This window comes from Spermophilus citellus, assembly GCF_964194105.1.
Source record: "Spermophilus citellus genome assembly, chromosome: 5".
In the NCBI taxonomy this organism is placed as follows: Eukaryota; Metazoa; Chordata; class Mammalia; order Rodentia; family Sciuridae; genus Spermophilus; species Spermophilus citellus.
Window position 1 is genome coordinate 13,009,552 of NC_138186.1, and position 22,708 is coordinate 13,032,259.

The 22,708-nt window shown below is 45.5% G+C and overlaps 1 protein-coding gene across 7 annotated transcripts in view; it reads right to left on the reverse strand.

The window, feature by feature from the left end:
* Positions 1-46: 46 nt before the first annotated feature.
* Positions 47-22,708, reverse strand: part of HIVEP1 (HIVEP zinc finger 1) — a 133,272-nt gene continuing 110,610 nt past the window's right edge. For all 7 annotated transcript variants that reach the window (XM_081294365.1, XM_081294363.1, XM_081294362.1 and 4 more), the window contains 5 exons: positions 22,098-22,231; positions 21,231-21,406; positions 16,763-16,864; positions 3,196-3,704; positions 47-1,726 (listed from right to left, as the gene is read on the reverse strand). In XM_081294365.1, the coding sequence (XP_081150491.1) occupies positions 554-1,726; positions 3,196-3,704; positions 16,763-16,864; positions 21,231-21,406; positions 22,098-22,231 (2,094 nt within the window). In that variant the 3' untranslated portion in view covers positions 47-553. The remainder of the gene's footprint in view (positions 1,727-3,195; positions 3,705-16,762; positions 16,865-21,230; positions 21,407-22,097; positions 22,232-22,708) is intronic.

Below are 22,708 nucleotides of genomic sequence, written 5' to 3' on the forward strand. Positions count from 1 at the left end.
GCACAACTCAAGCCAGGGTAAAGTCAGTAAACAACGTTTTACTGAAACAGTTCATAACACAGAAAACCTGTCTGAAGTGTAAAGTTACTGTCATACACAAGGAGGAGGACAGATCCATTTTCAAAGACTATTATGAATACAATAAATATGGAGTTCACATACTAATTTATACACAGAAACTGCCCCAGGGCCATAAAAATTTATATTCAACAGTGCAAACATATAACTTAATCATCTGATTTATTTGATGGGTTCTTCTTACTAAACACAAATAACTACCTGGTTTTCATATACATATATAACATATTTTTATATAGAGAGAGATTCAACAATCTGTACAGTTTCTAAACATAAAACTTCTAAAAGGCACAATTGTCTATACAACATGTACAAAAATGGCTGGAGCTGACACAAAACAACAATTATTGGTCAAAAGTTCATGATTGCACAAAGATTAGTCATGAGTTTATGTCAGAAAAATGTGCTTTAAGGAAAAGAGGGTTTTCAAAGAAACCTTTAAGTGTTATTTAAAAAAATAATAAAAAATAAACCACTAGGTTGCTATCACAAGCCTGTCCTCGTCCTCGTCGCTGCTCCCATCGCTGAACTGCACGGGGGGCTGCCTTTGGGGCGGAGCTGCGGGCCTGGGCGCCGGTCTGTCCGTGGGTCTGTCCGTCTGCAGGCCGGCCGGCTTGCCCTGTGGCCACCGCAGGGGCTCTGCGGTGGCCGCCTGGCCCTGCCCGCGGCTCAGCTCAGGCCTGGGTCTGCCCTGACTCGCTGAGGCGGCCTTCTCGGTGTCTAGGGCACCTGAGCCATCGAGCCTCGCGCGGTCACCTGCGGGGGCAGGTGGACCCGGCCTGTTTTTTGCATTTTCCGGCTGGACTTGAGGTGACCCCTGAGGAGACTCGGTCCTGCTGACCTGCTGCGCGCTGGCCGCGGAAGTCTGCTTGGGTAGCGGCTCACACGCTTTGCCCTGGGAGGCCGGGCCGTCGGGGGCGCCCTGGGCTTCCACGGCCACCTGGCTGACCTGGCCGACCGAGGGAATGAGCGTGGGCAGGGCGATGTTGAGGATCTGCAGGCCGGGGAGGTGCGCCTGCGGGGCGGGGCTGCTCTGCGACGAGGGCGTCCCGGCCAGGACCTGCAGGCCCACGGCGTTGAGCGCCAGCCCCGGCGGGTGCACCTGCGGGGCGATGCTGGCGTTGGCCAGGCCCACGATGTTCACGGTCTCCATGCTCAGCGACGTGAGGGACGGCAGGCCCGGAGTGCTCAGGTTCTGCAGGCCCGGCACGCGGATCTGGCCGATGGGAATGCAGGGCACGACGCCGCTCAGCTCCGCCACCCCCGTGGGATTTGTAGTGCCGGGAACTTCTGTGCCCGTGTCCCCAGGGGTGCCCACGGTTCTGTGAATGACACTGACAGCAGGAATTGTGAGCTGCACTGGCCCAGCCTGAATGGGCACAAACGTGGAGTAAGTGAGGCCCGCGGGCACCACGTGGATGCCCCCCACGGGCACCACGTTGTAGGGTGTCCTGGACGGCTGCTGGGAATGCAGGGGGAGGTGGCTAAACAAGTGCGTGTGGGCGGAAGGCAGGCCTGGCGGCGCGGGGAGGGCGACTTGCGGTGACTTGTGTTCCTGAGCCACAGGAGGAGCCATGGGAGGAGCCCCTGGTGCAGGCTGAGCACCGAGCTCCACTGCAGCAGAAGGGAGTCTGGCAGATGACGTGTCCTGAAAGACAAGAGAGAATGGTCCTTTGACGGCAGAGCTTTCTCAGCCACTGAGCTAAAACGCTAGTGCTCCACCTGTTCTTCTCAATGTGCTGAGAGTATGAACATTTGCATTTTATAACAATAAGCTTGCTCAAAATTACATTTTGAGTTTTAGAAATAAATGTCCACCTAAGAAATCTGCATCCTTAATGTCTTTCCTAGTACAAATAACAGGAACGTTTTGTATACTGCTTTGCATTTTTCAAACCAATTTCCTGTATTTCATCACAATTTCTATTGAGAATAACTGACAGGTGGCCACAGTTAAATTCCCAGTGCTGCCAACTCCATCTCAGACTAGGAGCTGTCAGTGACTGTGAGATTAGTGCCCATGAGCGCTAACTCACTCGGGAAAAATTAACCCTAACATTGTTCATGATGAAGCTGCCCCGGAAAGGCTGTTATTCACTCATATTTCCTTCTCGTTCCAAAGTTTTGGAAATATCTGCTGACACTGATTTCCAGGCCTGGTAGGTGCATGAGACACTTGGGGATGGAGAAGCTTAGAGCAGGGGCGACTGACACTTAAGTAAGGAAATGCTCACTGGAAGGGATCAACCTTGCCCATCCCTGTTCTGCCCAAGACATTTAACTAAATATTAGCCTTTTCTTGACACTATCTATATTCTGGAGCTATATTAATTTATATATTAGCTTAATTTCTACATCAATATAATTTAACTCGGACACTAACATAGTTGTGTAATTCTGGCTAGTCTGTAGAAGTCCGAGCTTTTACAGTCCTTTTGTTGTCTTCAGTGTTAACCTACCAAACTGAGACCTATCCCACTTAGAAATAAATCCTGTTGCAACAACTGATACCCAGGAGTGGTGAAAGAACTACCCCTGTGACAAGAAGGAGCCCAGAGCTCACCACTGGCCAGTCACACCAGCCAGGTGGGAACACAGGCTGCACAGTCTGTAGTCCTCTGCAGGCCTGTGCTGGCCTGCAGCTGCTCCTGGGAGCAGCTCTCCCAACCTGCCACGCAGCTTGGTCATTCAAGCCAAGTGAACTTCCTGACAGATGCTCCGTCACTCTGTTGTGACAAGTGGTGGCTGTTTTGCCAATACACAGCATTTGGATAACGTGGTCCAAGTCCATCACATCAATCTGGTGGAAAGATGATTTCAAGGAAACGTGGGACAAGTCAGTCCACGGGTTCTGGTTCTCAGTTGGCCCATTCATAGTTTATTTCAAAAAGCAAATTAATAATAAATGGGTATATTTTTCAAGAGCCTTCCACAGATTTAAACACAGTATGTGAATGCTGACTTAAACACTGAACGAGACTCCAAAGGACACAAGTGACTTCTGCCATTAAATTAACACAAGAGGAAGCTGGTTTGGCCATAAATCACTCACAGGTGCCTTATTTTGTTAGGCTCTTCGTGTGTAACGGATAAAGAGGGAGGGGTACCAAAACGTACCTGTGTGACGGCGACAGTCCTTCCTGTCAGAGAGTTTTGCAGGGCTTCTGATTCAGGGTAGTCCACAGACATCTGACGGCTCGGGGACCTGGCTGCAGCCTCAGCTGACCTGGAAGGCTCGACGGGAGGACCCGTCTGGCCTTCATGGTTGGCGGCCTGCTGTGCAGGCTTGGCTGGAGAGTGTGTCCTCTGGCTGTGGCTGGACTGCACGGCGCTCAGCACGGTCATCTTGGTGAGCAGCGCTCTGGGCAGCACGTCCATTGGGTCTGCGTGTGCCCCGAGGAAGCAGTCGGGCGTCCTGACGTCCTCGTCAGCACTTGCGGAGTCCTGCAGGCCACTTCTAGTGGGAAGATGCTGCGGGCTGGCGGTGACAGAGGGAGCTGCGGACAGGCCTGACTCGGCCTGGCTGTCTTCATCGTCCTCTTCATTTTCGTTGTCATCTTCCTCCGGGCCGTCAGAGTCCTCAAGGTCACAACCTGACCTCTCGTAGCTGAATCTCTGCTTCTCATCTGATGAGACAACCAAGAGTGTGGTTAGAGGGCTCTGCAGGCATGGCCACCATGTGGTCCAGAGCCAGAGCCCAGCAGCACTGGGGGTTGCCCACAGCACTCACGTCCCAGGCCCGGGCACACGGAGAAGCAGTGGGCACAACAGGGATTGAGAGGAGAAAGGGCTGCGGGCAGTGGCAGGGCAGCGCAGGCACAAGAGCACCGCAGGACCTCCAAAGCGGGATTCACCAGGCGGAGCCGAACAGAGTGGGAAGTGAAGCCTCAAACGGTACACCTGAACACCCTCACCAGACGCTCCTGAGGGCACGCAGGGGACCGCTCGAGTCCCCGCTGTGCCCGCCCCTCTTCCTACTTCCTTGAACCTTCCTTTTACTAAACAAATTAAAAACACACAAAAAATTGATGGCTTTTGATTTCTGAGCCCAATAATTTCTTGAATCTTTGGCAGTTCTGTAGATGTTCCCACTGTTCTCTGAGTAGAAGTATTCTTCTGATAATTAAGCCACCTTCTCTTTATTTTTAAAAACTTTCCAAGAGAAGTAGTAAATTTCCTGGTCATTTTTCCCTCTGATATGAGTTTTCACAGGAAGGGGGACGCAGAGTCACAGCGTCAGGCAAGAGGGAGCTTAACACAAAATATTCGAGAAGGTCAGGGAATTTCAGAGCCCGTCCTGGGGGACCGGGTTAACAGCCCCCCTCTTCAACAGGAGCTGCTCTTGGAGCCGGCCCCGGCCCCGCCCCCAGGCCAGGGTGCGAGGCGGGCACTCCTGCAGCCCCGTCTGCGCCTGCACTCACAGCAGCAGTGGCATCTGTGGCATCACTTCAGTCGGTTTCAGCCAACGACAGTCTAAAAGTATTAAAAATCCCAGAAACGGGTGCAGTTTGAACCTACATCACTCTGAACGGCGTGACACACCCCTGCTCAGCTGCACCTGCCACCTGGGGTGCACTGCCCCTGGTTGGCGTGTCCATGCTGCCCACGGTTCCCGCCCTGTCCGTGGTTCAGCTCGAGGCCCCTGCACCGCAGTGCTGGTGTGCCAGTAGGAGGCTAGCAGTGGCCCAGCCTGTGGGACGCGGCCCACACCCCCAGCCTCGTCCTACCTCCTCGCAGGGCGCGTGGCACCTCACCCCACAGGAAGGGAGTGGGCAGCACGGGCTGCGCAGAGCACCCACGACCGTGCACGCTGCAGCTGTGTGACCGAGCTCCTGAGGGTGCCACTGACTGGTCACGGTGCCTGACTGGTGAGCTGGACATCAGCACAGGTGTGCGTGTGCAGGCATGGGGAAAATGCAGGGCACAGAGCCTTCTGTACCACCCGAGGTTCCGGGGACCCACCGAGGGTCTCGGGGAAGTATTCCCTGGGGATGAGAGGGGAACCACTGGGCTGGGGATGTGGTTCAAGAGGTAGCGCTCGCCTGGCATGCGCAGGGCGCTGGGTTCGATCCTCAGCATCACTTAAAAAAATAAAATAAAATAAAGATGTTGTGTCCACCGAAAACTAAAAAATAAATATTAAAAAATTCTCTCTCTCATAAAAAAGGGGGGGGGACCAAAGTAGTTTTTTAAAAAAGGGAAAAAAATGCAAAGAGGGGAGAAAAAAGAACAGGTATTTTTCCTGGCTTTCCCAAATACTAACTTCAGTATCCTTTATATACGGCAAAGATACACTCTTAGAGAAAAGTCTCAAAGAATGCCTAGCCCCAACCATTTGAAGACAATCATTTCTAGGCAATGGAAAGAACTAGAATTTTCATGTTATTTACCATGGATATGTGTTAGTTTCTAATTAAAATATTCAAAGATAAAACATTTTAAGTTCCCTTAATATGAGACTTTATGAGCCTTTTGCTTTCAGGCACCTACTATTGTGTTATTAAATAAATAAATCTGCAAAATAACATCAGTGTTCTGCATCCCGCCAGGGGCTGTGCTGGGGATGCCACCGGGTGGGTTTGGGTGTGCGCGTGGACTCCCAGGGCCTCAGATGCCTCTTCTCTGGCATCTTGTCTGACGTCTGAAATTCTAAAATTGGCACATCATCCTCAGTTTGACTCGGATTTGCCTGTTGGTGCCAGATGAAATACTATGTTTAGGGGGAAGCAGAAAAGAGCAGGAAGCCCGATGACTGGAGCTGGTCACTGGGGACGGCTAACTTCATCAGAGGCCAGCCTCGCTGCAAAGTCCACCCGGAACGGGTCTCGCTTACCTTTAAAAACTACTGCTTTAGAAACACAAAAGAGCAGGCTCACTTCGAATCTATGACATTTCCCAATTCCACAGGAGAGGTCCTAGAGAATCAGCGGAAAGGGGAGTTTCAGCAGGAAAAGAAGCAAGATTGTCACCTGGGGCACAGGCAACAGGACACTGGCAGCAGAGTTCAGCTAGCAGGGTCAACAGAACACACAGCTGGCGAGGGCACCTGGGAGCTCTGGGGACCTGCGGCACCTTGGGGGCTCTTGCAGGCATTATGTCACGAACCCCTCCAGCCCCCATCACAGGTCACAGGGGAGAGCACTAGGCAGTGTCCACTGATGTCAGATCTGGAGGAGGAGAGCAGCAGCCTTGCAGGAGGCGCCAAGAACTTCACCCTCTCCCCTAGGGAACAGGAGCCTCACCCGGCAAGGGGAAGGGTGCCAGGCACCGAGGTCCTCAAGACATGGTGAAGACTCCCAGCAATGGGGACAGGGGCAGGAAAAGACACGGTTCAGCTCCCAGGGAGGGCAGGACTGGGAAAGCCGAGGCCCGGCAACGCGAGAAGGTAGTGAATGTCTAGACAGAGGCTCAGGCAGAACAGAGGCGGCACGGCCTTCCCTCCGCACCCTCCCCAGGTGCCAAGTTGAGGGCTCTGAGGAACAGACAGCTGGGAGAAGGACAGGCGAAGAGCAAGAGGGTACAGAGAGACTGCCCTGTCCCCAAGGTGCAGTGCAAAGGGAGACCCGAAACAAGAATGCCACAGACGGCGCTCCTGTAACCAACCCACCCCAAACACAGGGCCCCGCGGGGACTTGAAGCCTCTGCCGTGAGGACAGGCACAGCAGCAAGGCTCTCAGAGGCTCCTGCGTTCGAGGAGAAAAGGCATTCCCAGGGCTCTCCACTGTCGGACGCAATGTCCAGCTTCCAACACAGAATCACAGGCACACAAAGAGGGGAGGAAAGACAGACTAAGAACCAGAGTCATGCATGACCGAGACATCAGAGCTGCCAGGGATGCTGAAACCATGACGATGAGTATGTCCAAGGCTCTCACAGGAAAGTTGGACAGCAGGCCATATCAGGGGACTCTCGACGGAGAGACGGAAACTATTAAGAAGAATGAAGAAAATGCTCCAAAGGAAAAGCACAGTAATGACAACGAGGAAACTGTCCAGCTCAGGATCCTGTGCCCTCCGAAAATAAATTGTACTATTCGCCTTAAGGAGGAATGAAATTACGGCATTTGATGGTAAATGATGGAAATGGAAAAACATCATGCTAAGTGAAATATGCCCATTCCAAAAAACCAAAGGCTGACTTCTCTCTAATATGTGGATGCTAACTCACAGTGTGGGGTGCGGGTAGGAAGAAGTTCACTGGATTAGACAAAGGGGAAGGAAGGGAAGGGAGGAAAAATGGGAACAGGAAAGACAGTAGAATGAATCGAATATCACTCTCCTTGTATATATATGAATACACGACCAGTGTAATTCTACAGCCATGTGTAACTAATAGGCATACGCGTGGGCGAGCGCACACACAAACACACACACACGTATACACACACACAAAAGATAAAAGAGAAGTAGAGAATTCTCCCCACTGCTGACAGAAATGTAAGTGCCAGAACTGCAACTTTGGAAAAGTGTGACAGTTTCTTCTCGAGCTAAAACATGTAAGACTCTATAACCCAAAGATTCCAGCTGTCAAACTGCAGAGACAGATGACTCTGGCCGGCACAGAAGAACCCCATGAACACACTCAGGGGGTGGGAAGGAAGGTTCTGTGGAGCCTAAGCAAGTAAGTCTGGCTGTGCACTAGGAAGGCCAAGGGCAGGCTGCCCCTCTCACGCGGCTCTGCAGCTGCAAGCCTGCTTCTGACAGGGGGCTTATTCAGGATTCCTAAAACTGGGTCATTTGTGGTCAATTATAGATGAGAAGCAGGTTTTCCATTTTGGGTAAAAGAAGTTAAAAAGAAGGAAATGGAGAAGGCTAAGCTTTGCTGTGTGGACTAGACCTGGAAGAACTGCTATGGACTCAGACTTCAGTCACACATGATGTGTGTGTGCACATTACATGACGTGAATGCTGGTGTGCATACATGTATTTCCTAGCTCTAACCAGTGCCTGGGCTAGAAGCAGGCACAGGTCAGTAGCAATGAGCACACACCAGCAAGTGCCTGGATCTTGCTTTCTAAATACCTCCCTCTAGTCAAAGGAGCCAGGAGTCCTTAAGAGAAATGGTCGACAACAGGGCTGGAATATCTTGGGGTGTCAGAAAGTAAGGGATTTCTTAAGCAATGAAAAGACACATTGGAAGGACCAGGAATAGACCTCAAGATGCTCTCAGTGGCAAAGGCCAACGCTGGAACCTGAGCCAGGCAATAAACAACAATGACACTGAATCATGACCCAAGGATAAAACATGGGTCCTCAAGCCCACACTGATAAACATGAATGAATGAATGAATGAAGGGCACCTGTTCCTTACAGAAAAATTTCGATCAATAAATTAGAACACCACAGTAACACCACCGACAGAAGCCATCAACAAATAAACAGGGTATTTGCATGGTCTCAGTATTTCTCCACAGTATTTAGTATTTACAGAGGGAAACACATTGAGTTCACAGGACAGAGCCCTGGCAGACACCAGAAACAGCGCAGAGCTCTGAGGACATCAGAAACTCTAGCAGAGACACAAGAAATCCAGATCTGCTTAACCAATTTGTAAATGAATGGCCCTTGAAAGTCCCATTTAAGTCATGTTCTCCTAAGCACGTTCCCCACTCATGATAAATAAATGTCTCTGAAACTCAATAAAATACGTGAACACAAAAATAATTCCTTCATCAGCTCATGGGGGAAGAAAGGCACATAATGCAGTGACATCTTTTTTTTTTCACGTTTCCACACATAAGCAAATACCAGAAGATGTACTTCAAAGCCACCTCTGAGGACTCCATGCAGGAGCTGCCACCTGCCCTCCCTTCACTGCCAGACAGTGACCTCTGCTGGAGGAGCCAGAGCCACAGACAGAGCCACAGACAGAGCTGCAGGACCCCCGAGAAGTGGGGCTCCGCTGGAGTCTCGACACTCTTCTGGTAGAGTTGTCTGTTTTTGCTTTTTTTCATATTTAAAAATATAACTTGATAAGCCACAGCAGCAACCTGGGCTACTTTTCTGAAAGTATGCAAAATAACATTTTTGTTTGTCGGATGAAAATATCCTGTAAGTACGTGGTAGGCCAGAATCTAAAGTCTGTTAACTTTAGGAAGCAAATCAAAAGACTGTCAGATCTGTGTTGCTCATAAATGACAGTAATACTGCTTTATTTCAAGCATAAACCTGAAGGCCTACTACGGTTTCCTATTGGATATGGAAATTATTCTTAAAAGGAGAAACAAATATTTTCTCTAAGAAGCCCAGTGATAACTACAGGCTCCATTTAGAAAGAGGACTTTTGCTAGTATTTTTATAAGATTGACTTAAATCATTTTGAAGGGTGAATGAGACACAGGTTTGGAAACCTGGAACGCAGCATGGCCTTTGCAGGTGCACCATCGCTCAGTACTTCACTCCAACCAGAAAGGCGCTCTTCCTCCGGCCCCAACGGCACTAACAGTCCCCGAGGGGCGGCTGAGGGTGCACTTAACATTCCTGGCACTGAAGTCCAGCTTTCTGTGGACCAAACATTCTTTGGATCAAAGGATGGAAAGCAAACAGCCAAGGGCATGATTTTTTGACACAAAAGGTGAAAACTAAAATGTATTCCCCAAAACCCCAGAACACAAAAGACAAAATCCCTAAGGCTATATAATTTTGTATGGCAAGAATACAAGGGAACGTCAGTGGGGTTGGAAGGATTAGGCTTTTCATGAGCATATACTATAATTACAGCTTGAGCTGCTAATTTTAAACGAAGCGGAAACTCTTTCAAATGCCAGATTCCAAATTTTAATGGTTGGCTCCCCAAAATTTCTAATTCCCTCTGCTTGATTCAAAATAGATGTCTCCCAACATCCCTGAGTTTACTCCACTGAGAACTGGAACAAGATTTCATCTGCTGAAGGATGAGATGGGCAGCCACATAACCCACTTTGGCAGAGGGCAGTAGGGTCTGTGGCCTTTATTCACACCATTTCCACATTGACCTTTATGCCCTGGGAACATGCAGGCCAGCAGGAGAGTAACAGGGGGCACAGTGAGTCGGGCAGAGGAAGAAGAGACCAGGATCTTTAGAAAAAGAAAAGTCTGAAGATAATGCCAGGAGGAGACACTGAAGTAAGGACAAAATCAGTCTGAGACAATTTTCAGTAAAAAACAAAACAGGGCGGGCATGGAGGACTAAATACAGCACACCTAAAACGAACTGCACTTCCCAGAAAGCCATGAGCTGACCAGGGCCTTACCAAATGTGGTGTTGCCAAACCGAATGGTGCACCAGCACACTCTGCACGACAGCTTGGCTCCTGGGTGCTGGGCACGTTTCGTTCCATGAGTGAGAGCTCAGAGACCTTTCCTGGTGATGACTATAATCGTTCTACAGCAAAGATCAAGTGACTGATCAGAAGGAGTCCCATCAACCTAAAAACACTCTCCTCAGGCTTCTGTTTTGCAGAGTCTGGCTAATTCTGAGCCATTTCTATCTAGAATCAAGTCTCCTAAATTGTGAGTTTTTGTTTTTTAAAGTTTACCCCACTTCCCACTGTCTGAGGTAAGCAAGACTTGAATAAGTGGGACGTTTCTGCATAGCCTAGTACCACCAGCTGTTTAGGTCTATGTGACTTTCACGAAAGGGTGCCCCCATCTAATAGCCCTTCTTAAGGAACTGTGGCCTCCGCTTCTGACACAACAACTGTCCCACTGTACGAAACCTGAAGTGTGGCTATCAAAACTAGAGGCTTTCTTTTTTTGAGACAGGGTCTTACTATATTGCCCAGACTGGCCTTAAACTCCTCGGCCTCCTGCGTATCTGGGACTAGAGGCAGGTGCCAGCCTACCTAGCTATCTGGGGAAGAAAATGTCACAAATTTTCATGTTGCTCAAGACTTGATGCTTCATACAGCTGATTCCTGAAAAGACAGGTGGCTCCTGATGGGGTCACCGACTTTCCTTTGTCACTGTGTCATACAGTAGGCATCTGTACTGCTACCATGATTCAACAGTGAATGTCACCTGAAATCAGAAAGCCTAGGGGATGAAGGTGCTTGCTGGTCCTCTCAGGTTTCCACTCTCCACTGAGCTAGTCCAGAAGTCCCTCAGTGACAGCAGTGTGAAGGCACAACACAGGCTTGAGGAGCCGTAGGATCACTGCTGGCACGGCTGTGGGCAGCACCGCGGCACCTGCTGGATGTCTGGTGCAGACGCAGCAGGTGGGATCTCTGAGGCTTCCAGTGTGTTCTAGAGCAGCGAGCCGAGAATGAGATTCTGTCAGACCAAGAATCCGAGACATGGCACCACGACTCTGATATCACGACAGCACGTGGCGAGGCTGCTCGTCATCCAAGGGAAACGCTGGCCAGTGAGGTGCTGTGTGAGCTTGCGATGAACAACCTCATGTCGTCCTTCATCTATTTGCCATTAATAGGTCCTCAAAATGGAGGGCACACCGTCCAGCAGCACTCTTAAGAACGGTGGGAGGACCCTGAGCGCTGGCTGGTCCTGGGAGCTGCTGCCACAAGCCTGATCCCTACGAGGGGAGGCTGCCCCGAGTGAGCAGGGGGAGGGACTCCAGCATCAGTCGACAGCCCTGCACTCGAGGGCACTGGATGCTGAGCGCACCTGGAGCCAAGCATGAAGCCACGGGCAGACTACACCTCAAAACTTAAAAAGTGCGGGACCTGAGAGTATTTGTTCTCCATGATTTTTAAATTCAGCCACTTCTTCTATTCCTACCATGTCTAAAAATTTGTATTTTCCACAGGACACACAGTTGATAGAAAAGGAAACACTTTACAGAATATACTGTTACCCTTATAACATCCTCCCAGGGCTGATAAGCACGAGGTTTGAAAACAAATACAGAGGCCCTGAACCAGCTAAGTCAGAACCAGCTAAGTCCTCGTCTTGTGTGCGACCTATCCCAGGAGGATTACTGGTGGGGCAGACATCAATCCCGGAGAAACAACGCTCCCTAATCCACAAAATCAAGATTTCCAAGTTCAGTCTCCTACACGGACACATACATGTACAGAACTGGACGTCAGAAGGCAGAATCCCATCAGACTTCCCACCCAGGCTACCAGGCTCCATCTGGTGGAGAACGAGGGACGTGGAAGCCCCGAGGACTTCTTCATAAAAACATTCGCCCTCCACGCGAAGCTCCCTCTGCAGTGCTGTTTAACGTTGTTATTACCGAGGAGAACCATCCTCCTAATGAGCCCTTGCTTCTTTTAGCCAATACTGTCTAAATTCACGTTTGCAGTAGCAAAAACCCCCAAACAAAAAAGCCCCATACTCAATAATGAAAATTCCAGGGTCACAAATTAAAAGCTCCATTATCTTTTGTCTCCATTTTTCAGAACATTTGAAAATAATATGGAATAAAAGTCAGTTATACTTGGTCCCAAAAAGGCAATGACTTTAAATGGCTTTAGTTGATTAAACCCCCTGCAAACATTAGATGGTCTTCATCAAAGAAATACTCTAGTATTATTGGCTATTTACAACAAAAATACTAAAAACTGTATCTAAAAAGTGACGGTTCCCAAGTGTGAAAACATGAAGAACCCAACATAAACTGCGATGGCAGAAACTCTGATTGTAACTGAAGAAGCAACGAGTAGTGAAATCCACACCTGGAAAGACCACTTCCCCCTGGACTCGCCCAGTGCGCCTGTCTGCCAGCCCTTCCCAGGCCGACGCCCTGCCCCTCCTATCCTACGTCCTAAGGCCCTTTCCTTTCTCCCTCTCTGTGCGCTTCTGGTTCACCCCCAAATCAGCAGGACCAAAAGCTCCGGCAGGATGGAGAGGGCACTGAAGACTTCGTGGTAAAGCAACGAGCGAATGGGTCAAGCAGAGAATCAACTATCCTTCTCTGGAGTTCCTGAAAAAGGTTTTTGGGCGATTGTTATTAAGGAGAAAATAGAGCACTGAGAAAACGTCAAGTGTCATGTGGTCGAGTCTAATGACTAGTACCTTACTAAATGAATTCTGTCTGCACCTCACTAATGCCTACGGACCCTGGCCACAGTATAGGGAACCATGCTTACAGGGGAAAGGCATTAAGTGGCGAATCAGCAACCATTCAATTCCAGAGAAGGAATTAAATGGAAAAAGAATGTATCAAATTGTAAAAAGAACATCACTGAATTAGTTCCTGTAAGATCTATGGCATTTCTGTCTACTCATTCATTCAATCTACACGTTTGCTACTTACCACTACCTGCTAGGTACAACCCTAGGAACAGTGAAAAAACAAAATCCCTGTTCTTAAGGTGCGGAGGGCTGTAGAGTCTGGTGGAGGGCATTTCAAACTGTGGCAAGAGGTGCAAAGGCCCTGAGACAGGAGCCCACAGATGTGTTCATGATGAGAGGAGGCCCACGGCTGCAGCCCAGTGGGCGAGGGCGGAAGGAGTGGAGCCCAGCCTCAGTGGGAGGGGAGGGGAGGGTGAGTGTGTGGAAGCTGCCAGGGTGTGGCGGACCAAGGACTGGCATGGTGTTTAGAAGGCCACTTTGGCTGCTGTGTGGAGAACAGACTGGGAGGAGCAGGGCTGAGCCACAGAAAGTCAGGAGCCACAAGTCAGCAGCTGTGACGGCAGCGGCTCTCACTGGAGGGTGTGGCGGCCGGTTGCTGAAGACAGCCTGAAGGAGGTATGAGAGGCAAACTGAGAAAACGGGGACACCGAAGCAACATCAGATTGTTGGCCCCACCACGGAGGCTTGGGACGCTGCAGGGAGGTGTGCTTCTTAGACTGAAGGGGTGACGCAGAGACCGGGCATGTTCGACTTGGCTGCCTGTTGGACACCCGGGCAGAGGTGGCAAGTGGGCAAGTCTGCAGTGAACAGGCGTCATCTGTGCCCAGATGGCATTCAAGTCACAAGACGGAGAAGATGGTGGGGAGACGGCCTGGGGGTCAGCCACGGAAGCGGAGAGACGGAAGACCACACCCCTGGGGCCCATGGCCAGAGGCTGGCTGACCAGAGACGCCAGCAAAGGAGACGGAACAGGCAGGACACTCCAGGCTGGTGCTAGGAGGGCGCCGTGCTGCAGCCACCACAGCCCCGGCCCCCAACGTGGCCCGCCTGAGGGACCTACACACTGTCCATCTCTGCCACCAGCTCTACGGAGTAGAAGTTCTTTCCAAGAACAATGAGACCACACAAAAAGACAACACATTCTCATCTATCAAACTGGCGGAAAATTCAAAATCTGACAAAATTATGCTAAGGCAGTGGGGAAACTGCAGATCTCTTCTGGAAAACAATGTAAAATTATAGCGTGGTTAATTTTCTACGCATCTACATAGAAAGTGGTTTTGTTTTGCAAATTTAAAATCCAAACGTAGAACTAAGCCACCTACTATTCATGAATATACCAGGGATGTTCAATGGAGGGCAGGGAAACCCTCTGGTGCCTGTGTGTCTGCAGTGCAGGGACAGGAAGGCTGTCATGCTTACTGAGCTTGTGAAAAAAACACAGGGATCTCAGAAACTTGGGAGGCTGAGGCAGGAGGACTGCGAGTACAAAAGCAACTTAGCAAAAACCCTGTCTCAAAATAAAACAAGAAAAGGGCGGGGATTGTGGCTCAGTGGTTAAGCACCACTGGGTTCAATCCCTGGTCCAAAAAAACAAACAAAACACACTGAATTCATGGGAAGGAACAGGAGGGAGTATGAGAAAATATTTACAATCATCAACTCTGGTATAAACACATGAGAGTATGGAGTAAAATTCTTCACAGTCTTTTTATATTTAAAAAAATCTCAAAATATTTTTTAAAAGCCCTAAGAGAATAATAAAAAGAACACAACTGCTTACTGTACCTACACTGCAAGCCTATCATAAAGCAAAAGAAGAAAAATATATTTTGTTTGCAAAGGAATAAAGAATTTTAGGTCTGTGATCTGACATAGAGATCAGAATTTTGAACTTGTATTTATACTTTATTATTTGATAAAAATTGGGAAGGAATTTTGAGACCCTTCCCATGAACGATTTTTTAAAAAAATGAAACTTAAAAAAAAAAAAAACAGGTAAAACTGCCACCTTGTTTCATTGGGCTAACTAATCCTAACAGGGAGCTCAGCCACCAACTTCCATTTGCAGTCTAAGATCAGCTGTCAATGCTTTTGCAATGAGATGAAAAAGGCAAAAACAGATATGCAAGTCAACCAGCCAGCCAGCCGATGTAAAGAATGCATGATTATTAACAGAAACTACACTTGACGTCTATACAAATTTACGATGTAAGGAGTACCTTACCTTAGAAGTTCAGGGGATTCTACACACATGTGATTTTTGGAATGCACAGCAGTAGACACTGTGACAGTCCTCGTTTTACAGCCTGTGTCTCCAGGGATCAGTTTCCCGGTGGCCTTCCCTATGCTCCTTGCCTAAGCAGTTGTTGATAAACACGCCTGCCAAATCTCTTACACACATTTCCTAGCTTTTTATATCTGAACTGCTCTTACCCTTAACACAGGAGGCATTACTCTTGCATCTTTAGAAATAAAATCGAGCTGATTCATTTACTACTTTGCTAGTTGTCAGATGGGATCAAATGGCTTGCTCCTTTAACCTATATTTTCAATGATGTCCTCATTATTTTCTCTTTGGAAATTTTCTTTATATCAGACTGATACCAATTAAGAAAAATGCAACAAGCAGATGAATGTTTAAGTTAGGGCAGTCTTAAAAAAATAGCAGGGCATCTTTTTTTTCTTTTTAAATTTCTCTCGTGTTGATGATTCCTTGGGTTAAAATAAGAAATTTTGTAAAAGACATTTACATTTTTTGATTATTCAGAACAGATGAACAGGTTTATTCTCCCTCCAAACTGGTTAGAGATAAATACTTAAATTTGTTAACACTGTTATTAAAAAAAAAGCCATCAAGTTTTTCAAAATAATGAACATTTCAGACAAACAACCAAATGCTTTAGCCACAAATACTTATGGTGCAGCCACTGTATACAAAGCCCTGTACTAGTGCTCTGGTCTGCTGGGACCAGTGTTCATTCATCCCGGGCAGGAACTCTGCTCATGCTGCACAGGTGCAGAAGCGGGGGTGGGGGTGGGGGGGTGGCCACAATAACCCAAAACAAGGCAGAGAGGATTCATGCTTTCAGAGAGGAAACTTAAATACCACAGGAGTTCAAAGAAGGGAAATACTGTTCCGCACACATGGTGCAGGAAGGACAATCAGAGGAGGCTTTGTGGGGGTGGTGGATTTCCAGTACATTTTGAAGGCAGTGAGACTCTTCATGCAGAGCAGGAGGTGGGACTGTGTGGGAGTGAGGGTCCTACAGGCGGACCACAGGATTCAAGTCATGAAAGAAGGAAGCTCAAGCGTGATGAGGGTGGGAGAGAGTAAGAAATGAGGATGTAGAAGCAGGCGGCGGAAGGTTACAGAGGGTTTTAATTAAGGTCAAGTGGTTGGCACTTTATTTGGTAGGCAAATGGGACTGGTGGGACACTCTGATCAGACGCCCACTTCAGGGAGAGTGACTTCACATGGGTGCAGAGAGATGGGAGAAGGAAAAAAACTAAGGTGGGAAAACTGATCAGTCCATGACACAGGATAAATAAGAGGTAATGAAAACAGGAATTAAGTAGTAATTGTGGATACGGAAAAGAGTATGGGTGCAAAACAACAGTGCACTGTACACAGCATTTGTGAATAACATGGTTTAAAGCCTTACCTGATTCTTCTGTATCTTGTTCATCTATTAAACCTAATGAGACGCCTAAATCCACACATTTCTTGCTGTGAGCCTTGGACTTCATGTGCTTTGTCAGATTTCCTTAAGAGAAAAGAATGTTTACTAAGCTTGCATATAAATTATTATTTTGCTATTACATTTGTCAACACTGGCAAATTCCATTCCTATTTTAAGCAAAAGTACACAACTGTGGCTGAACAAATTCAATAAATAAAATTTGAATGAAAGAAAATACTGGTATCTATAAGTTGTAATGATCTCATCATTTATTAATAGTGTCTTTTTCCAATCTGTTTCCTTTACTGATAGTGTTTACTCTTGCTATGGTTTCTATTCACCATTCCAAATTTATCTCTGGGAGCATTTCTCGTGTTTGAAGTCCCACTCAGACTGCGCTCTGGCCTGCAGTGCCTGGAGCGGGACTGGTTCTCTCCTGCCGGCTCTCTCTGTAGCAGTTTGCTTCCTTGCAGGCTGTTGGGTTTTACCTGTCATCTAGCTTCAGCACCATGGTCCCCGTGGAGTCCTGAGGACCGGGCTGTGGAAGGTCTCTACCTGGTGGCTGTGCCACAACTGTCCAGGGCCTCAGAGTTTCAGTGGTTTCACATCACTGTTTTTATTTTGTTTTGTTTTGTACACGTAAGGGTTGGGTTTTGCATTTTTTAAACAAGTCGTCTATTTTCCACAAGGCCTACAGTCAAGGGCAGGAGAGCCAGCGGCCTCAGACTCCACCTCAAGACAAGCACCGAAACCCAGGCCTGCAGGCCTAAGTCTGACTGAATCCCTTATCTGCTTACCACGCTAGCTTTGAGTCTGTTTGTTTTTGTCACCTGGGAATCTACATTTTAAAAAGTTGAGCTTGATTCTCAGATAATTGATTTGGGTCATTTTAAATAACAGTACTTCTCTGTGCGTGAAACAGGAGAAAGAAACAGCCGCACTGAATTCACTTCATGCACTGACTAGATGTCTCCTATCAGTGTCCCTATGGGTGCTTCCCGTGGCACCTGCTGAATCTGTCTCTGCAGGTATCACGAGGGTCACTGGGAATAATAGGGCCCATTTGACCCATGTGACCATGAATAAATGCAGGGGGACAGCTCAGATTCCCCTGAGGATACCAAGCATCTCGAGTGGAGAAGTCTAGATACCAAAACACAGCCAATAAGGGCAAACTATCTTTCTTCAGAAGACAAAAAAATCTACTGAGCTTGGTGGGTGAGGGCAAACTGGTATTTGAGAAGAGCCTTTAGAAGAGCTAAAAATTTCTGAATCATTGGTTCAAATTTGGAGTTTGCAATAGGAGAAGCCTGTGCAGATTTACTATATTTACAAACTTCCATTTCTTGACAAATACTCTAAGTGTGTGAAACTGGTTACACTTGTACAAGCCAATTCTGGCGATTGATAGGATGTTCTCTCATACTATCATGGCAGCCTAGAACTGAGTGTTTAAGGATTGCCAGTGTGAGAGGCTGCCTGGACCAGAAGGTGCCTGTCAGACTGACTGATGTCATTCTGAAGACAACACCTGGCTTAAACGGTTTGGTGATGTCTGACATTTATATTAAATATACTTAAAAAAATAAAATATGAAAGAAAATGGCAAAATGCTAAAGATTATCAAAAGATGATGGGCACATTATATGGATCTCTAATTCTCTATAAGAGCTTTGAAGTTTTCATATTAAAAAGTTATAAAATAATTTGGCCACCTCAAGTGGCTGAAATTTCCACTTGTAAGTTAAAATGCTTTTACTGTAATAACAATATGACAAACCAAATCATATGGTCCATAAGGGTTCCCTTTCACAATGCTTTTGCTCCCTAGGTGGACAGCCATCGTAGGTGTTCTGCTAAGAAGTTAAAATATGATTGTAACCAGGAAAAATTTTGCAATCTGCATTTTAATAAGCATAGCTTCTCATAACTTGCACTAAGTGGTTATTATTAATCAACCTTCTAGATAATTTCAAATAAAAATTTACCTTTTAAACATACAAAATGTGCGTATTTAAATGCAAATATCCCACAGAAATGCTGTAACTCTTCTGTACTAATGTATTAACTTAAGAGATAAAATGTTTATGAAATCTACCAGAAAATTTATCGAAATCCTTTAGAAAGCATGGGAAGTTTTGCTTCTGGACTCTTATAGCTACAGTTTAGTTTTCTGTGACATAAACGGGACTTAATCTTACAGAGAAGAAGTTCACATATATTTTCTGCTGACTGCCCTTTAAAAGCACAATCAGGAAATTAATTAAAATTATTTTTGAAATGTATTCATGAAATAAACTAAGAGACCAATGAAGCACTACAGATTTGTAAGCCGTAAGTCAGAAGCATTGGAGCCCAGCATTGACCATTCTTTCGACAGCACTTTGCATGCTGTGTTTATGAGCACGCTGTGACTCTGCTAGTTCCCTCTGCTAAGAACCACACACTCAATAAGAAGTACAGATGGATTTGCTAGGATCACACACACAAAAAAAAAGTTGAACAAAACCCACAGCCTCAAATAATAAAAGCTCTACCTTAGAGCTACCATTAAAAGGTGCTATGGGGTTGGCTTACATTGATTCACAAAAGGTACATACTTCAGAAAAGAATGTAACCCTAAAACTGAGAACTGTCACATTAAGAATAGGGAAATGAAACATTTCTGATATTTTCTTCACTAGTCCCCTTAGCTGGGTAGTCTCATTGGAATAACTGCACACTGTGTGATTCCACATGACTTGCCTGACAAAGCAAAAACTTTAATGCGAGTTCAGATTGCAGCACATTAGAGAAATACAGGACATGGAAACTGTGACAGAAAAGGCCCGTTCCTCAGAGGGCATCATGTTTTGTCCACTTAATAAGCATTTGTTTAAAATACTGCACAACGTGTTTTGAGTTGTCCACTAGCATTAATACTTGGGGACTCAACATTTTTCCTCACCGAGAAATCTGGATTTCCATTTTGAGCCTGACCCTTCCTTGCTTGCTCTTACTCTGTGAACTGGTTTCTAGAATATCCTGATTCCTTTCTTCTTTCTATTGAGAACTATTCGTTTCATATCACACCTTCATGTTCCTGTTCTTGGTAACACCGTTCTGTACCTGGTCATCTTTTACTGGTAGTGTTGGCCTTTTCAATATGCTCCTAGCCCCATACTAGAAATTAACTGATGTTTCTTTTTTCTAATCACAAGAAAAAGTAATAAATGAGGATAAAAGATCAAAGTACTCTCTCCTATCAGAGTCCTCACACAGGACCTGGGAAACCACCCTGAAGCTGCCCCCCCACCTCCGGGAGGTTCTGCATCACCATGAATTCACCACTGAGCCCATGTTCCTCCCAACTCCTCTGACTTCTTGAAACCTTACAGGAACGTTCAAAGCTCTCTGAAGAACATTTTGATTTTTCCATTATTCTTGTTTCAGGCAGCTATTGGCATTTGAAGACAGCTAACTGTTTAGCTGTTTAGTTGCTATGTGTTATAACTTTCTTTAAATGCCAATAAACACTACCCACAAGGCATAGCAAATTTTGCAAATGGGTTGGTCAAGTTTTATAACCAAAAGTGTGAAGACAATAATACAGCAGGAAAAAAAAAAAAAGACGAGAAAAGGGACAAAACAAAGCTTTCTATAAAAACTGATTAAGAAAAAAACACTTTACAGAAATTGTTCCTCCATACAGACATTTTCATGATTACATTTGGTGAAGAGTTGTTTTTTGTTTTTTTTTAAGAATAGTACATAGCATTAAAATACCAAGTAACGAACTGCCATGTAATGACTCTTGAATAAGGAGAAAGCAAACATTTTATAGTACTGTATCCATTATGTGAAGCAGGAAATGTGTACAGGGTAAAATTACTTTTAAATAAAGGCTTATGAGTTAAATAAAAACATAAAGAAAACAAAAGGGATCTAAATGATTTTAATAACTAGATGAGAGATCTCTTTATAAACATTAAATACTTAAAATGTTAAAAAATTTTTTGAAGCTGAAATCCAACAGTATTGGGCAAAAAGAAAATGCATCATGAAGAAAAAGAAAGGAAATGGCATTATGCGTCCACACAATAAAGCACAAGTGTAGTGACTATGATAAATGTTTGCCGTGTTATATTTTAAATTTTTCTTTAGTTTTTTAGGACCCAGATGAATTTACTTATTATCCTGAACATTTCTTCTTCTTCTTCAGCCCCAGAGTGAATATCTCTGAAGCGGTATTCACCATTATGTCATACAACTATAATTTGGGGAGCAAAATTACAGCAAAACGGCAGCTGCTTCTTTTAAAATGACACATTTATTCCATATTCTCTAAAAATGTGGAATTAAAATTGTTTTCCCAAAGGGTTTAGAAACAAAAAAATAAAACTACAATGTTGAGAAGATAGAATGCAGTCCCTTTAAGCTACTGAGGACCCAGAGCAATGTGGGCTCATACCTTTTGTCTTAAAGGAGAAGTTACAGTAAGAGCAGTGGTAGGGGCGGACGTCGGTGTGGGTTCGTATGTGTTTCTTTAACATACTAGGTTTCTTACAACGGATTCCACATTCTTCACAAATGTACTTTCCTCTTCCCCTGCCCCGGACATACACATATTCTTCATTTGATTTGTACCTAATTTAAAGAAAAGAAAAAATGAATAGGAAGATTGGACACTATGTCTTTGAGAAAATATTGATGATTAAAATCCAACCTAAAAAAATAAAGCACAACTTTTACACTCAAAGTATGAAATTTCATGGACTTGTCATAGAATATGTGTTTTTCACATCAACACTTTAATGTTCTAACAGCTAATTCTGATCAAACAAACTTGTTCAATATTATGTTTAATTTAAAAATATTTTCCTGGTTGTAAGACACTGGTTTAAAAGTTTTCTCCACTGCTATATTCAATCACAACTACAAAAGTACTGAAATTTCTGAGTGTCACTATAATTTGATTTTACAGTTTGTTTTTCTCATAATAAAATACACAAAGCTTTCAAATAGGCAATAAATTCATCTCTTTTAGAGCAAATTTTACAAGTCATTCCTTATTGTAAATTAGCATGATACCTGGGGCTCACTCTGAAAATTTAATTCTCAGCTGCCTTCTATTCATCATTTTCTCCATCAAATTGGAATTATTTAACACACAATACCAATACCTATCTTTCCCCAAAGATTCTATTAGTAAGCTAAGAAACCTTGCAACATTTAAATATATAAGTTGGCACTCGTAAGTCTTCATTCACATGAAAGCAAAATGTACATTTAAAAAGTAAGTTTAAATGTACATTTCAGAAGTAAAACTTGTACTTGCCCTCCATCAAATATTTTAATTCTTCTTGGTTCACTTTTGATTAAGGAATTTTCTTTATCTTGCTCACTGTTAATTTCAGAGGCATCTTTATTGCTGAATTCAACTACTGTGGACTTTTGATTACCTAATGCTCTCTGAAAGGGAAAAAAAAAGAGAAACTAATTTAATAAAACTGAAAACACAAACATATGTCATGTTCAGTGGAAATTAAAGCACGGCAGCGTATAGAGCATGTAATTATCTTAATGAAACGCATTCTAAAACAACACATTCAAGATCATTTTGCTTTAATAATTCCAGTCTGTCTGCACTATAGCAAACAGACCCATCTTAGGATATTTTAAAAATCCCATCACAGTCCTTGACACCCCCAAATAAACCTCCCAACCTAACACTTCATAAACTTGATAGTAAGCTTTTTCTTTTCTGTATTTAACTAACCCCTCAGAACACACTTTAAATATGGCTCTTAAAGAGTTTATTCTTTGGAGATGGAAAAGAGCTGTGTGGTACCCTAAGGTCTCAGCCCTCCTCTCCTTTACCTTAGGAGCACTGGAGGCAGCTCCATTTCTCAGTGTGTTACCTACTCCCCGCCCCCCCCCCGCCCCCCA